The sequence below is a fragment of the Anguilla rostrata genome, chromosome 1 (genome assembly GCF_018555375.3).
Source record: "Anguilla rostrata isolate EN2019 chromosome 1, ASM1855537v3, whole genome shotgun sequence".
NCBI classification, from domain to species: domain Eukaryota; kingdom Metazoa; phylum Chordata; class Actinopteri; order Anguilliformes; family Anguillidae; genus Anguilla; species Anguilla rostrata.
The window spans coordinates 46,728,038-46,743,416 of NC_057933.1; the positions used below are offsets into that span (position 1 = coordinate 46,728,038).

The 15,379-nt window shown below is 40.3% G+C and overlaps 2 protein-coding genes across 9 annotated transcripts in view; one reads left to right on the forward strand and one right to left on the reverse strand.

Moving 5' to 3' along the window:
- Positions 1 to 15,379, forward strand: part of LOC135256575 (tumor necrosis factor receptor superfamily member 11B-like) — a 114,823-nt gene that overhangs the window by 3,826 nt on the left and 95,618 nt on the right. For 5 of the 8 annotated variants that reach the window (XR_010330469.1, XR_010330468.1, XR_010330470.1 and 2 more), the window contains exon 3: positions 3,658 to 3,768. The gene's annotated coding sequence lies outside the window, so the exon portion shown is untranslated. The remainder of the gene's footprint in view (positions 1 to 3,657; positions 3,769 to 15,379) is intronic. The other 3 variants (XR_010330474.1, XR_010330473.1, XR_010330472.1) reach the window with 1 other exon arrangement.
- Positions 755 to 13,439, reverse strand: LOC135256568 (zinc fingers and homeoboxes protein 1-like). Its single transcript, XM_064338472.1, has 3 exons — positions 13,012 to 13,439; positions 9,166 to 12,040; positions 755 to 2,919 (listed from the first exon to the last, which is right to left on the reverse strand). The coding sequence occupies exon 2, from the start codon at positions 11,907 to 11,909 to the stop codon at positions 9,186 to 9,188; it is 2,724 nt and encodes a 907-aa protein (XP_064194542.1). The 5' UTR covers positions 11,910 to 12,040; positions 13,012 to 13,439; the 3' UTR covers positions 755 to 2,919; positions 9,166 to 9,185.

The following is a 15,379-nucleotide window of genomic DNA, read 5'->3' on the forward strand; positions in this document are numbered from 1 at the left end:
CCACTGAACTGTATTTCATTGGGCCCAGCCAGCCCACATTCATGATGTACAAGTGATCTACTCAATTTGGAACAGATATGTGGTGTTGCAAATAGCAAATTAAAACTCATAACCGTATACATCTTAAAGAAAGACAAATGCATATACTATAGCACTTGCAATATAATTTTAGGAGTGTTCAAGGTGCACAAATTAAATGCTGTTACTTATGTCATTCAATTTGGAGACTGTAGTTATGTGACAGGCAATGGTCCAGCCTTGAACAGTATGCCAGGCACACACCTCTCAGTTATAAGTCTGGCTAAAATGGAGCAGTTTTGAGTGCTAAACCTGCTCATTTTTTCAGAACATAACCCAGTACCTTTTAACCAATTACATCAGTTTAGGGAAGGCAGGTGAGGGGCACATATCAGCTTAGAATCTGACCTGTTACAGTCTGAGCTGTTCCTACCCAAGTTGAGTGCCATGAGATCGCCTGTGAGCTGACTGCAGTCTGAGAATACCAAGTGTGTGCATAGTTTTGAAGGGGACACAGGCCACTACTATCCACTTGCAACCAACAGAGGGAGATGTAGATTGCTGGGCTCAAAGTGCAGGATGCTGGGACAAAGGATAACTCTTCAGTCTTCATGCAACATTTTAAGGTGAAAATGTTAGCATGTGAGCATTACAGCCCAAATTTCTGATATGCCTGTGAAAAGCTTTGAGAGCCCCACACTCAGGTCAAATTTTAAACAAAAACAGAAAACACAAATGTTTCCTTGCATTTTATTAGATACGATTTTCAAACACAAGTATATAAATATATATTTTATCCCTAGGCTACACCTTAAATCATTACTCAAACTTAAATTAACTGTGTTACACAATGCCTATTCTACGGAATAAAGCTCTTGCCACAGATGAAGTGCATTCAAGGGTCCACAGTATATCCCTATATTATATACAAGCATGTGTGTTTGGGTATACATATACAGCACGTAATTCATATACCGTGTTATATGTGTATACCTCATTTACATGCATAATTCACAATCATCACATGACTGTTTGCTTAAATTACTACAGTAATGGCAAACACCTTTTTTAATTGCCAGAAACAATTACAAGATTTGCTATTGATGCAACCCCATAAAATAATACAATTTAGCTTTTTAATGATTTTGAACAACCATTTTAGAGGATCCATGTTTAAAGAAATTCAGGCTTGTGTAACCACTATTTGAAGTAAGTCCACGATAAAGAAATGATTGACACATCCTCCCGATTGACACATGATATGGCACATGGAACAAGGCTGAGCTGTAATCTCTTAAAAGATAAAAATGCCAGTTTAAAAAAAAAAAAAAACCTTCATTCCAGCAATCACCACATTTCTATCAAATTACAATACAGGTGTAGCTCCACTGTGTAGTGAATACCTAAGCTACAAGCTAAAGTCACCTTATGCAGGCAGAAGCGACTGACACCTAGTTCACAGGAAGACAAACAGATGCTGTATCGGTTTACATCTTCATGCCTTCCAATTTCCCGACATTGCTTATCGGGGAAAAATAAACACTGTATTCGTTAAATGTCTATGAACACCACAGGAGCAAAGCGTGGAAGCTAAGGCTAGATCAATCACAACCTTAAATATAAAAAAGTATAAAACCGTTAAAAACTACTACTGTAAAATACGACCGAGAGAAATACTTTATGTACAAAGTAAGGTTCTCTTCTGCCTTCCCTCGTGGGCTACTGTAAGTGGGGGCACTGAAGGTACGCACACAGAACATTTGAGGGGTGCATTTTTAGAGTACCCCTAACCTCTGCACTGCACCGCAGTGTCAATAATGAGTGGCACATGCTCTCAGTGGTACAGAAGGGCATTCTCCATACTCTCTCCAGGCTACATCCAAGCAAAGTGCATTGCTTTACATGCATTTAAATTTTATTTGTCCATCACTGGACATGCCAAGTCCTTTCGAAATTAAATGTTATTGCTCTACAGTTTAGTTCCTTTTCTTTTTTTTCTTAAAAAAAAAAAAAAAAACAAACATATCAAACAATAAATAATTGTATATACTACTTTAAAACATTACAGACCCTGTAATTAAAGATGCTTGAAAGACTTGTTTCACTGTATTGTATGCATGTCAAATTCTTTTTCAGGCAAGGCCTATGTACATGTAGTTCTGCTTCCTTCTTGCCACCTGATTTCCTTCTGCATACCAGAAAACTTGGGGTTTAATATAGTCCAACTTGACTGAACCAGGGAGTGTTTTTTTTTTTATTTATTATTATTTTTTTTTTAAACACTTGCAGGGCAAAAAAATGGCTCCTCCTCTTCACATCTCAGGAAACTGCCTGCTCTCTGTGCTTTAAAGAGACTTCCAACAGCTGTGTAAAAACATTTTAAAAATCTGACCCTTTGAAATTAATATAACCGCAGTTAAGCACCGATCTACAGGGAGACTAAAATCAAAAGCACAGGTTACTCCTTTGTGTGTGTGTGTGTGTGTTTTTAAAAAATAAAAAAAATTTTTTAATCTAAATGTAGTCAATTCCTTCTGATTAACAGAATGGAGAAGAGAAAGGAAAACAATCAGGGGGCTGTCATCTTTAACACACAGTTCAAGATGACCAAACCGACATGACAGATGTTCTCATTTTGATCAAATTACTGAACGCATTATTTGCTGAGAGAATAAATCTGCTGGATCTTAAAGGTGCAAACATGATTCGCGATGGGGAACCGGGCTAACAGCACAGGAAACCAAAGCCAGCACTGTTGCTTTGGCACCGCAGATCCACTGCGGTCTTGAACCGTTCCTTCGCATCCAGGCACTTTACTGTTAGACACAGTAATGGAATCTTCCTCACTCCATTCGCACGTCATAGTCTTCCAGCTTCACTCTTCTTAAAACACAGATCATTCTAAAAGAGGGACACAAAAACAGAACATCAATATGTAACATGAGAAGTATTCAAATGTCTTGCTTTTATCCACTGAATTCTAGAGCATAGGTTCTGTCCTGGTTTGAATCCCGCATACACGTTTCTATACTGTGTGAGACTGAGAGGCTGAAGTCTCTGTGGGCCCACTGATGTATATCATCAATTGGAGGTAACCTGCCTGTTCTCTAGAGTAAGTGACATTGAAGCAGATGTTCTTCCTGCACACCATTGTTTTGCTACAGAAAAGTGTATTTTCAATATATTAATGCAATCTGGAAGTGAACTGCTATTGAAACACCTTATTTTTTATCTGGGATCAGAGGAAAAAATGAATGCATGCCTACAACACAGGGAAAAAAACCTGGCATTAACTTGCAGTGTCAGAATCATTTTTCGGTAGGTACTTCATTATAACTACTTCAAAATAACAGTGGTAATCTTACACATTCCTTTCATTTCATATAGCTACCAATTTCATTGAAATTGAAGCTAGTGAATGTAAACTACAGCACTATGGTCTTGCTAGCTATCTGGAAGCTAGTTCATTTCTTTGTGACGCTAGTTAGCTTGTTAGGATTCATTGTTTGTTTGTCAATGTCATGCCTATTTTATTTCTTATGAGTTTCATATGTCATTATGATGCTAATGAGTTACTCAGATAACTAATTTAATGTTTGCTTGAAAGCTTGTAATGTTAGCTAATCTGTTTGCTTCCAGCTAGTTGGCTCATCCACTCAGTACAGCAGTCCAGAGCAGAAGCATAGTTGCAGCATCTCATCTTTCAAGCCCACAGCCCATTTGGAAACTCGTGCCATATTGTACTCTCAGGTAACGACTTTATTTTTTAAATTTCTCCTGTTTTAGTAGCCAAGCAACACAGCAGCTGCACGCCCAATACTTTAATTGGTTCCCAGTTTATTTTGTGGTATAGCCTATTACTTTTCTCCTCTATTACACTTAATTAGCACTTTTTGCAGACACTGTACTAAATAATGTTTCCATTGGTGGAAGGTAGCTGGCAGTGAAGAGTGACGGCACATACAATACCCTCTAGCCTTATTTTAAGGTGGAATTTCTGAAAATTATCGTTGCCAGATCTCTAAAGACTTAAAGCCACATGTGTCCACAAAAGATGACAAGTGGCAAAGAAAGCAGAAACAATAAAATGAAGTCAAACAAAACCACTACAACGCCAAAGTAAAATGTAAGAAGTAAAATTTATCCCCGCAAAAGTTTCCTCCAGAAATGAGCCTAATATTTCATGGAGTACAATAACTGGGACCTAATGTCAAAGAGAACAACATTAAAATGCTTGTTTTTTGGTTTTTTTTCCCCTAATCCCTCATAGGAAAAGGGATCACAGCACATTATGAAAGACAAAAAAACAACATTACAGAAATCCTTTAACTGATTAATTTCTTTTCAAATGAAAGCTCCATTCTGTCACAAAACTAATGAAAATGTTATCTTGACCTAGGAAACGAGATATAAAATAAACGTCCACTCAAAGTGTAAAATCAAATATTTTCATTTGTGCCACTTCATTTTCAAATGTATATTTATAATAAAAAATTTTAAATCAAATTAAAAAATTTTTAAAACCAAAGTTTCACTGTCACAAATAAATTACAAATGTTCAGCAATTTTTTTATTTTTTTTATTTTAGCTTTAGTAAGATGACATCTGATCATTATCCATTACATTACTGTACTGTGTGTCTGAACTCAAAGCACTGTTCTCTTGCGGGTCATTTGCTCCATATATCTGATCGGCACTGAAAAGCTGCAGTGCTCTTTTGCTGACTTGCCAACATTTACCTTGGAACTGCAACACAGAGTGCACCCCCACAAGTAAATTAACCAAAAGTAATCCACAGATTACACAGTTTGGTTTTCACTGAACTGACTCCTGAGAACATTCTCTCCAGAAATGCACTGCCCACAAGAGATGACTAACGGTCAGTTTTAAAAGGAAGCACTGTTCCCTTGTGCTCATCCTCGGGGGACAATACCTCGAAAAGAGGCTTGATGACACAAGACAGTGCTCCTTAAAAACCACTTTGGGATTTGAGCAAATAGAACACCCAGATTAGAAGGGAGGTGGTTGAAGATATTCCAGATGCAGAAAGCTAGGGAATGGCGAATATACTTAATCTGTTCATCTGAATGCAATTTGGGAATTCAGAGTCTGGACAAAACGGAATTGTGTTCTCCCCATGACTGATGCACTATCATTTCCAAAACCTTGGAATAGCTTGAACTTGACAGCTTGAGGCCTATACTCTCTACTCAGGTCTTCAATGTGTTGAATAAATCCTCCCCGGTTCCCTGTACTCTCACTGAAGAATCTTACAACCACACAGGGATTCTTTTCAGAAGACACATCATTCCAGTCTTCAATAAGCAGTGAAAATGGCTTACCATTGACATCATACTAGGTTTGCCGTGGTGTTCAGTTTAACCAGTGGCATACAGTGCATGAGCCTACACTGGTCTTATCTCCACACTGCCAATACCAGTATTTTGTAATCGCATTATTAAAATAAAATTAAAGTACAAAATAGAAGTGCATCTGCAGAGTTTCAAAATTGGTGTTATCAGATGAATAGAAGCACATTACATAGCCTACGTGTCCTTACCACTGATCAATGACAGCATTAGAAAAGTAAGAGTTGGAAACACTTGAATAAACCTGCACTGAGCACTGATGTTGCAGGTAGTTTTCAGTTCAGTCCACCCAAGAATTTGGCTGGCACAGTTGTAAAATAGATTGCAGGCCTATTTTATAGTAATTATTTTGCACTGCCATAGATAGGTTACAGTTTTGTACCTTGTTTTCATTCATTTTATAGGCCTAGTTGTTGCGTCTTTGCAATGTTGATGCTACTTTATTTACTTTTGTTAGGTCTGTAACAGGGAAATTAAATTTAGGCTATTTATTAGCAAAGTTAATTCATCTTGTATGTTTAACATGTCTTAATCACCTCTCTAGGTTTATAAGTGTATCCACCAAGCTAGCTAATGTTAGCTATCTGTGTAATTCACAACTGCTAGCTAGCTAGGTAGCCTTCTTAGCTACAAACTCACAGGCTAGTGAGGCTACTAAGTTAAATAGCATACAAGTAGCTATACATCTGCAAGCGCAAAACTAAATGTGAAAGTGTACAATCATGTGATACAGTTGTATCAAATAAGGGGTTGCTATGTGAGAATGACACAGAAGCTGGAAATAAGGTGCAGACTTCATAGGTGTTGCGGTCTTCGCAGTTGCACTGTCAGCAAGCCCCCCCCCAGCGACAAAGGTCGGTAATACTGGTATCAACTGTGTTTTAGATGGAAGTAACACTGGTGTCAAATATAGTAACTCTGTGACAAGCCTACATCACAGATTAGATCTTTTAAGGCAGGCGAAGAATGCTGTGCACTCTGAACAGTGAATATGGACCTCGTCCAGGGTACCTCCTTTAGCATTCTTGTTAGCATTCCTCTTGGTGGTCCACTGTTGCTAAAGACAATGACAAGACACTGTAACTGCCAACTCAATCTCTGCGCTCTTCACAGCTTCGTTTACCTACTGCTTTACTGCTAGGGGCCTTGATTCATTTGCTGCATTTATTTTTCTCTCTCTCTCACTCACTCCTATCATGATCAGTCAGGCTTGACACCCTTGGCTGGACAGCTGAATTACACACTTTTTGAGGGAATTTTCAGTGCCACCTGAGGCCTTATTTTATCAAGATATACAGTGGCTGGAAAGTTTTTACCCCCCCCCCCCCCCCCATTGATCATTTCTCATTTTGTTGTGTTGCAAAGTCAAATGAAGTTATAATTGAACTGGATTTTTTTCCTCCCATGCGCATAACTTTCAATAATGCCAAAATTAAGTATTTAGGATTAAGATGTCTTCAGAATTATACAAAAAATAAGAACATGTATTGATTATTTAATATGTATTAAAACAGAATTAATACCTTTAACCATGAAAATGGCAGAAATATACTAAAATGGCAGTGCTTCTTCCCCACACTAACCAGTCAATGCAAAAAGCTGAATTCTAGCAACCCTGATTGTTTCCTACCTGTCAACATTCTGAAGCAACCACTGCATGGATACATGCTTGCTAATGTCCAAGACCAACCCACTGATGTATCTCAACCTCCAAACAGTGCTCAGAGCGTATCACAGAACAGCCTTGTATAGCAAACAAACAATTGGCCAAATATGTTTTCTCATCAAAATCTTTAAGTGTATAATACTACTAGCAATTGCAAAATGAGGCCTAAATGTATTTTTTCTTAAGTTCACTAAAGAAGCTAGTTATCTATAGCAACTAGAAAATCAATCAGAGGTGTTCTTTACTAGCTAACATTATCTAGTTAGCATGCTAAAATGCTAATGTCACAATCGTCAGCTGAAAAAATAAGGAAAACATTTCAGTGCTGGATCAGAAATAACAATGCTTTAATTTTCTAATGCATGTTTAAACTAGCTTCCTAGCTTCTGTCAGTGTTCCAAGAGACAGCCATGGAATCAACCCTCCTAGCCAGTAGCCAGAGCAAGTCAAATGTTGCAAGATTTCACAAAACCTTTGCAAAAGTCTATGATATTGTCTAACCGATATTGCTACGGCAAGCATCAAAGCAGACTGTTAGTTGATAGACCTAGCTGGTTAGTTTCATATACAGAGCAGTCCATAAGCATTTGCACAGTGACACATTTTTTTTTTTTTTTTAATGAACCTAAATTTATTGGAAAAATGGCTGCCCAGCTGTTTCTTGGCCAGCTGTGTGTGGACGCACTGTACTGCTAAAGCAATCAAAGAGTTTTTCAGAGCAAAAACGTGGAATGTTCTTGACTGGCGAAACAGAATCCAATTAAACATGTGTTTCACTTGCTGAAGACGTGACTGAAGGAAAAAATCCCACAAAACAAATAGGAACTGAAAATGGCAGCAATACAGGCCTGGCAGAGCATCACCAGGGAAGATACTCTCACTCTGGTGATGTCTGGGTCACAAACTTCAGGCAGTCATCGATTGCAATGGAATGCTAAATATGATGACTTTCTTCAAGATTGTTAATTTGTCCAATTACTTTTGGTCGCCAAAAATGGGGGGCTTTGTATAGAAAGGGCTGTAATTCGTAGATGGATCACCCAGAATGGATGTAGGCCTAAATATCCTCAAATTTAAGCTGACAGTCTGGGCTTTAACCTTATATTCACTGTTTCATTTCAAATCCAAAGTTCTGGAGCACAGAGCCAAAACAACAAAAATTGCGTCACTGTCCAAATACAGACACCACTGTATCCGACTCAAAATGGTGACTTACAAATGGCAGCAGAAAATAAATATGCATTGCTGCAATACTTAAGTGGCTTAACTTTGATGGTCAATATCAAAAAAGCAGTATCTCCCAAAGAATTCAGATTTAGGGAACGTCTACTTTATGTAGTTCTCTAGTGTTTGAAGTTTTCAGAAGTTTTATAAGGCTCCTCAATTGGTGGGAAGCACTTTAGGTCTATCTAAAGCCACATTAGCTAGCTAAAAACACCTGGCGCACATCAGGTTACTCCTCTGTTCATCCACATTATACAAGGCTGCATATTGGAATCAGGGCAATTAAATCCAAAAAGACATTAATTCTCTGATGCTTCTACTAGTACTTTAAATGGGTCATTCATTTTCTGTTTTTATGTTATTGTAGTTCTTGTTTTACCTTGGCTTAGATATTTTTTGTGTGTGAAAAAGGATATTTAGACATTTACAGATGTTTCGGATTTTACGGTGGCAGGCAGCCTACATGGCATTCGGGTTTGTGGTCTAAAGCAAGAAAATGCATTTGAAGTAGTAACTATTTTAACTATTTTACTATAGATTATCAGACCTTCATCATAGAATTGTGAATGACTCTGACTAAAGTCTTCTGACCAAAAGATCTGCTATATTAAAAGGATCTGCAATTATTTCTAGTGTGCCAAAGTTTCAATCATTGATACAGTTTTTCCTCGGGCACCTAGGCTACAAGTAGTAGCCTATAAGATGTAGCTATAAGATGCGCAGATTCTCCCTTTATTCGGTATGTTTTGTTAAACATTTCCCACAGCCGATAAAATAATTCTTTAATATTATGAAAATCAGTAGGAAGACTACCAGGTTTGGCTCATGAATCAGTCATTCGAAGTAGAGCCCCCAGTAATCTTTAAAACATATAGGCGAGTGCTTTACCTTTTGTCCATTATCAAGCCTCAAGCCTCAGATACAGCCAGCGTTCTTCTGACACTCTGTGGTGGCTCCCAACTGTCACTGTCATCAGATTCACCTTCCTCATCATCTTCATCACCAATGCCATCTCCCTGCTCTTCAGCTACCATCTCACTCTCACCTGGGGATTCCTCCTCTTCCTCCTCGTTTTCTGCAGTATCGTCAAACAGGGTCACACCAGCGTCCTCCCTACGATGGACCTCAGCAAACCACTCTCTCACCTGCTCATAGCCCATATTGGACTTCGCCACAAGCTCATCCAGGTCCTGCTCATTCAGAAACTTGTACTTCAGGTAGTATTCCTTCAGGATCTCTTTCCCCGATTTGAACTTCATTGTCGGGGGCGACTTGCCTCTGCCTAGGGCAGACTTCTTGGCCCTCCTCCCCCAAGACCTTCCTCGGCCTTTGCTCCGAGTTCGGGCCCGCCCTCTCTTCTTGTTCCCACTTCCGTTCATGGCTCCCGCATTTCCACTTTGGTAGTAGAAGAACCACTTCAGATTGCCGTTCTTCCATGCGTAGCGGCTGTCTCCAAACCAATTGACGATGTATGACCTGGGTAGGCCACTCTCCTCAGCCAGCTGGTCATACTCCTCAGTTGAGGGCCACTGTGTGCGCACAAAAGCATTCTTCAAGACATGGAGCTGCTCAGGGGTTTTCTTCCCAAACTTATCCTTGCTTCCCCGTCGCCCGCCAGGTGGGGTCTGAGCCCGGGCCCCCTGTCTGGAGGTTGAAGGCGATTTAGTCGCCTCATTGTACATACGTTCTGATCGGAGTTCAGCCAGCTCTGCCATTGATTTCCGCTTTTCTGTGAACCAGGCATCAGTCTCTCGCCTGGTGAGCTTAGTCTCTGTTCTCAGCCGATTCAACTCTTCATCTGTGGGTGTATCACACTTCTGGAAGCTCTCCTCCAAGACCACCAGCTGCTCTGGGGTCTTTTCCTTGAACTTCTGGAGCGTAAAGTCAGGGAACGGGTTCCAGGATTTGTTTCGAGTTTCTTTCTCTTTCATGGGTACAGGTGCTTGTGGGACAGGCTCCGCTGTTTCGTCACTGGAGTCAATCACAATGGTGCTGCTGTTACCAGAAGAGGGGCCTTCGTTGAAGACAATGATGTGGCTGTTCTTGGAGTTGCGCTGGTTGTAACGTGTGTCACTGAACCACTTCTTGATCTCGCCCTTGGTGAGGTTGGTCAGTTTCATCAGCCGGGCAATCTCAGCATCACTAGCAAAGTGGTTCTTCAGGTAGCTGGCCTTCAGCTCCGCCAGCTGCTCCTTGGACTTCTTGGGCCGCAAGCCGAAGTGGTCAGCGCTGAGCGCAGAGTTCTCCTGCGGGGTCAATGTAGGGGGCTGGATAGTGGTGGCTCTTTTGGTCTCTACAGTAGCTGAGGCTGGCTGGCTGGCAGCAGGCTTAGGTGGCGCCACCTGGCCAGGGACCCCTGCCACAGCTAGGGTGATGGGCGTGGTCACAGGGAAGCTGCTGGGGCTCCCCACTTGTGTCAGCACCAGGCCTGGCTGCCCCATGATCTGACAGGTCTGTAGTATAGACTGCAGGCCATTGGCCTCAGCAGAGAGGTGGGCTGGAATCACTGTGATAGTCTGTGGCACAGTGTGCACTGTTCCATTAAACTGCTTCCTCCTGGCGTCCTCAACCTCCTCGGGAGTCCAGCTCACGCCGTGCTTCAGCCGCTGGGCAGAGAACCAGATCTTAATCTGCTCCTCCCCATACTTAGTCTGGGCTGCCAGTCCGGAAATCTCCGATGCGGATGGATAAGGGAACTTGTTGTAGGTGCTGATCAGCAGAGCGTTGTTATCCATGGCCCCATTGTACGTGGGGATGCTGCTAACTGGAATGAGGAGCTGCGTCTGGGCGTTCTGGTGGGCCTGAAGGGCAGACAGGATCTGGGCCAGACCCGCGGGAAGCATGGTGGCGGGGTTTACAGTGGCCTTCTTTGATTCTGCCAGGACAGGGTTAGGGTTGCTGACGATTACACTGGGTTTTGCTGGCTCAACAGGGAGCGAAGCTACTGCCGCCTCAGCGGGGGTGGGCATGGCCAAGGGGACCGCCTCCTCACCCTCCGCCCTCGCCTCACCTTCATCGGCTACTTTGTGGGACACGGCGATCCTCTTAGCCTCAGCTCTGCTCTTCATTTTCATGATGGGCGTCTTGCTTAGTGAGATTCCGTGGACTGCCACATCCTCAGAAGCTCCAGCCTCCTGCTGCACCGAATCACCATTGAAGGGGGCATCACTGGCTTGATCGGAGACCGTTCGGCCGCCGTGCCTCGCTATAACCCGTGCAAAGCCATCTTCCCCTGGGTGGTGGTGGGCATTGTGCTCCAACAGTGCATCATACTGCTTGGTGAGAAAGTTGCACTCCACGCAAATGTAGGATGAGTTCAAGGCCACGTTTGGGTGCTCAGAGTCAACGTGGAATGTGAACGCGTTGAGCTCTGGGGTCTGGTAGCTGCAGTGAGCGCATTTGTACTCGCCTTCCACCATTCTCGATGCCATGGATTTGACGTAGCGCTCAACGTCTCGCGTGTCGTCGTCATCTGGCTCATTTTCAGCGGGGATCGTGGCGCTTTCTAAAGGGGCTTCAGCTGCATTCTCTGCACCATCCTCCCCCTCTGTCACCTCCATATCTGGGTCCTGTTCCATAGTGTCTGAAGGAATGACCATGCAAGGTGTTGTTGACTTCCTCCTGCTTGCCATTGCATCAACTGGCACCCAGAGAGAGGTGTCTTTAGAGAACAGTGCTGTGTTATCTCCCTTGCTTGTGCTTCCTCAGACAGTTAATGATCACATGTTAGCCACTTGTCAGAGTACGTCATTTCACTCTTACCCTGTAATACAAAGAGAAAATAAGAGACTAAATTTAAGAGGAATATGTTTATGAAACTTTACAAAAATGTATTGTATCATCCAGTCAGAAAAGTCCCATTTAGATTCAATATCACTGTCAACACTTTAGACTGGCATCTCTTTGTCCAGATTTGAAATTAAACGTTTGCATTGGCGTAGCCAATGGACCAAAATAACCACGTTTTCCCTTTGTCCTGGTACTAGTTTTATTCACTGGCGTTGCGTCAAGATGTTTTCATTTTCCTTTGCAAGCACAAGCTTCCAAACATTCGAACGACTCGTATACTTTCTGAATTAAGCCCGTTACACGTTTGTGTTCGCTCCGTCACATTTGCTAAACACATTTCGCTGCCACAATATCAATAATATAAGTGTAAAAATAATAGATACTGTAATCTAACAAACCCATATTGTACCTGTATAGGCAACTAACTAGGGTAATTGCAACTTTGAGAAGATAAAGCAAGTGCAAATTATTGCTAGTCAATAATGAGTGCACAAAAGTGGGTGTGGTTCTAATTTACATATATAGTATTATAAATATCCCATTCCCGTCTATAGGATTTCATATAATCCAACTGATCATTGTTCATATAACGATAGCTAGCCAGCTAACAACATTGAGGTAGGTACAGTCGCTGGTAAGCAAACTTTTCTCAATACGTCACGAGCTCATCCTTAAATTCCAAAAAGTCAACAATCCAAAAAATGTAATCAACGTTTATTTCCTTCCCTGTAAAGCGGGGTAACTAGCAAGCTAGTTTGTTCTATGCGAGCTGGCAACTGAGGCATTGCTTCAAGATTATATCGGGTTACTACGGTAGCTTGCCATCAGCACCGTTAGTTGTGCCAATGGGATGTGTGTAGCGGCAGATAATGCCCTTTCTAGGTCGACATGCAACACTTCAGTGCTGAGCAGCTAGCTAGCTATGTAACTAGCCGACAAACTCACCTGGAAGAACACTAGCCTCTCCGTTGCAGCACAAACACAGACTTCACCGTTTTCTACTGCGCACAGTCTTCTGTTCTGGTCGTTAGCTAGCTGCCTGGGGTTAATGCTGCGAACAGGTTAAAAGATTGCAGCAGTTTCGTTAAGTGGACTCCCCAGTACTAGAAGCAAACGAAAATGATTCCACTACTTGCCTTTAGCCAACGCAGATGGACAACAAAAATACTGAACGGTTTTCGCAACTGCGCACCTTTTGTTATGACAGGTAAAAATACATTTATTTTAAAGATCGATTCAACTCATAAAAGAAATAAAGCTTCTGTAAGTTATCCATTAATGAAATGCAATAATATTTAGTCTTAATATTAGCAGTTTTTTATTTACTGGGCGTCACCACCGATGGAGCACACCCTGACGTCATTGCTAGGCGACTCCACCTCATGAACTATGATGGGCTGAGTATGGAGGGTAATATATGCCAAAATTAAAAAAGACTTAAGTGATGAAATAAATTTTCCATGGGGAATAGATTCCAAATTGGCGAAAATAAATTAGGAACAGAAAAGCTAAATGTTTGTTTTCATAGGTTTACCTGGCAACATTATTGTCCTTGTTTGGCATTCATCTTTCTCAGTTTAGAAGTTTGCCATTGATTTTCTTCCACTGAAATTCCACTGATTTGTTTATTTTTAACTGTGTTCAATGGTATCCAAATTAATTCTGTAACTGAGATAAGCAGATCAGTGTAAGGTGGTTGTCATTTGCGCCTGTGTATTTTGAGAATGAAATACCATCATTATAACCCAGATCATTTGGTTGAAGGACCCCAACACACACTGCATGCATTCTTTTCTGGAAAAAAAGTTATATTGTTATATGCAATAACTGAAACATGGTATACAGGATAAGCTAAGAGTTTTATCACCATGTCATCTGGTGCAATTCATTACTTGTGTACGTCTCAACTTTGGCCATGCAGTTCTGGTATCCAAGTTTCATATCATGTCATTCAATCTGTCTACCTTTTTCTAGAGCCACGCTAGTTCAACATGTCACAACTTTTTATGACTAATTTGTGAATCATTATATAGAGAGACCAAAACTAATGTATGAGCAGTCCAACAATGTATTGTGTTATCTAAATTTATTTTAATACCTTGGGCAGGGGTACGCATATGGACATTTTTATTTTTCACAAGCTGCAAAATTTCACAATGCTAAATACATGACACTTGCTCCTTGCAATCAAACTTTTAATCATACTGTATCTTCAAATTCCATGGTAGAACAGTCATATCTGCTTTTAAAAACTGGCAGTTTGTGAGAATCTTTAAGAATATTGTGAATGACAGTAACACATGTTTTTTTCAGTTGCTCTCCATGCATTTTGAAGGTTTGAGCTGCAATATTATTTGTCATTATTTTATAATTATTCCATAGTATGAGACTGATTAATATTACATAAACACATCAATGGTGTTTATAATTCAGTATGTCTTTTGTCATAATTAAAAGATCAAATCAAAAGTCATATTCTACTTGTATACATTCATGTATTAAAATCAAAAGGCACTTAAATTATTTTGGTTTGTGTCCAGTCCTTATGTGGAACTTAATACTCACTCAGCTGATTAAGTTTATCAATTTAATAACCAGCAGAGAACCAATGATATATTCTTGTCCCAGAAAATGTTTTAAAAATACAAAATTTTACAAAACCAAAAACATAGTGTAATAAAGGGTTATAGGCAGTACAAAATAAATTGTTGCAAAGTAGAACATAGAGGAAGGCAAAATCACAGATTCGTGTGATTAGAATAGAATAATTCAACCAAAATAGTAATTTTACTATTTTCAAATAACACAAACACTCAGTCATGACACAATGCATTTTATAAATGTTTATATTTATATTATGAAGAAAAGTATTTACTGTTATTGTTTTGCAATGTGAATAAATGTCTAATATTTTTTCTTACAATTCTTATTTGTTAAAATAAGACATTGTTTAAGTTTGTGATTTTCTTGTACAGCTTGATGTAGGTGTGCACAATTAGATGTACAGCTTGATGTAAGTGTGCACAATTAGACTAATTTCTTCAAGATACAAAAATTCCAGTGACTTTATTTTAAATTGTGGAATGAACTTCTTAAAGATCTCTAACGAAGAGGGGTTTCTTGTAATGCAGGTATGTATGGGACAGTATTTGAACTCTTTAATTGATGGAGTGATAGAGAACCTGACACCATTGTAATTGAAATTTTTTGTAGTTAAACCCTAACAGTTTTTTCTAAATTTAGGCATGTAATCGACGTTTGAACTCTTACTCTCAAGGTGTCACTGTTGACACTGTAAACTCGGAAATGGTTC

What these genes read in the sequence shown, in the direction of transcription:
- LOC135256568 (XM_064338472.1), bottom strand. Translation starts at nt 11,909, where the DNA reads ATGGCAAGCAGGAGGAAGTCAACAACACCTTGCATGGTCATTCCTTCA.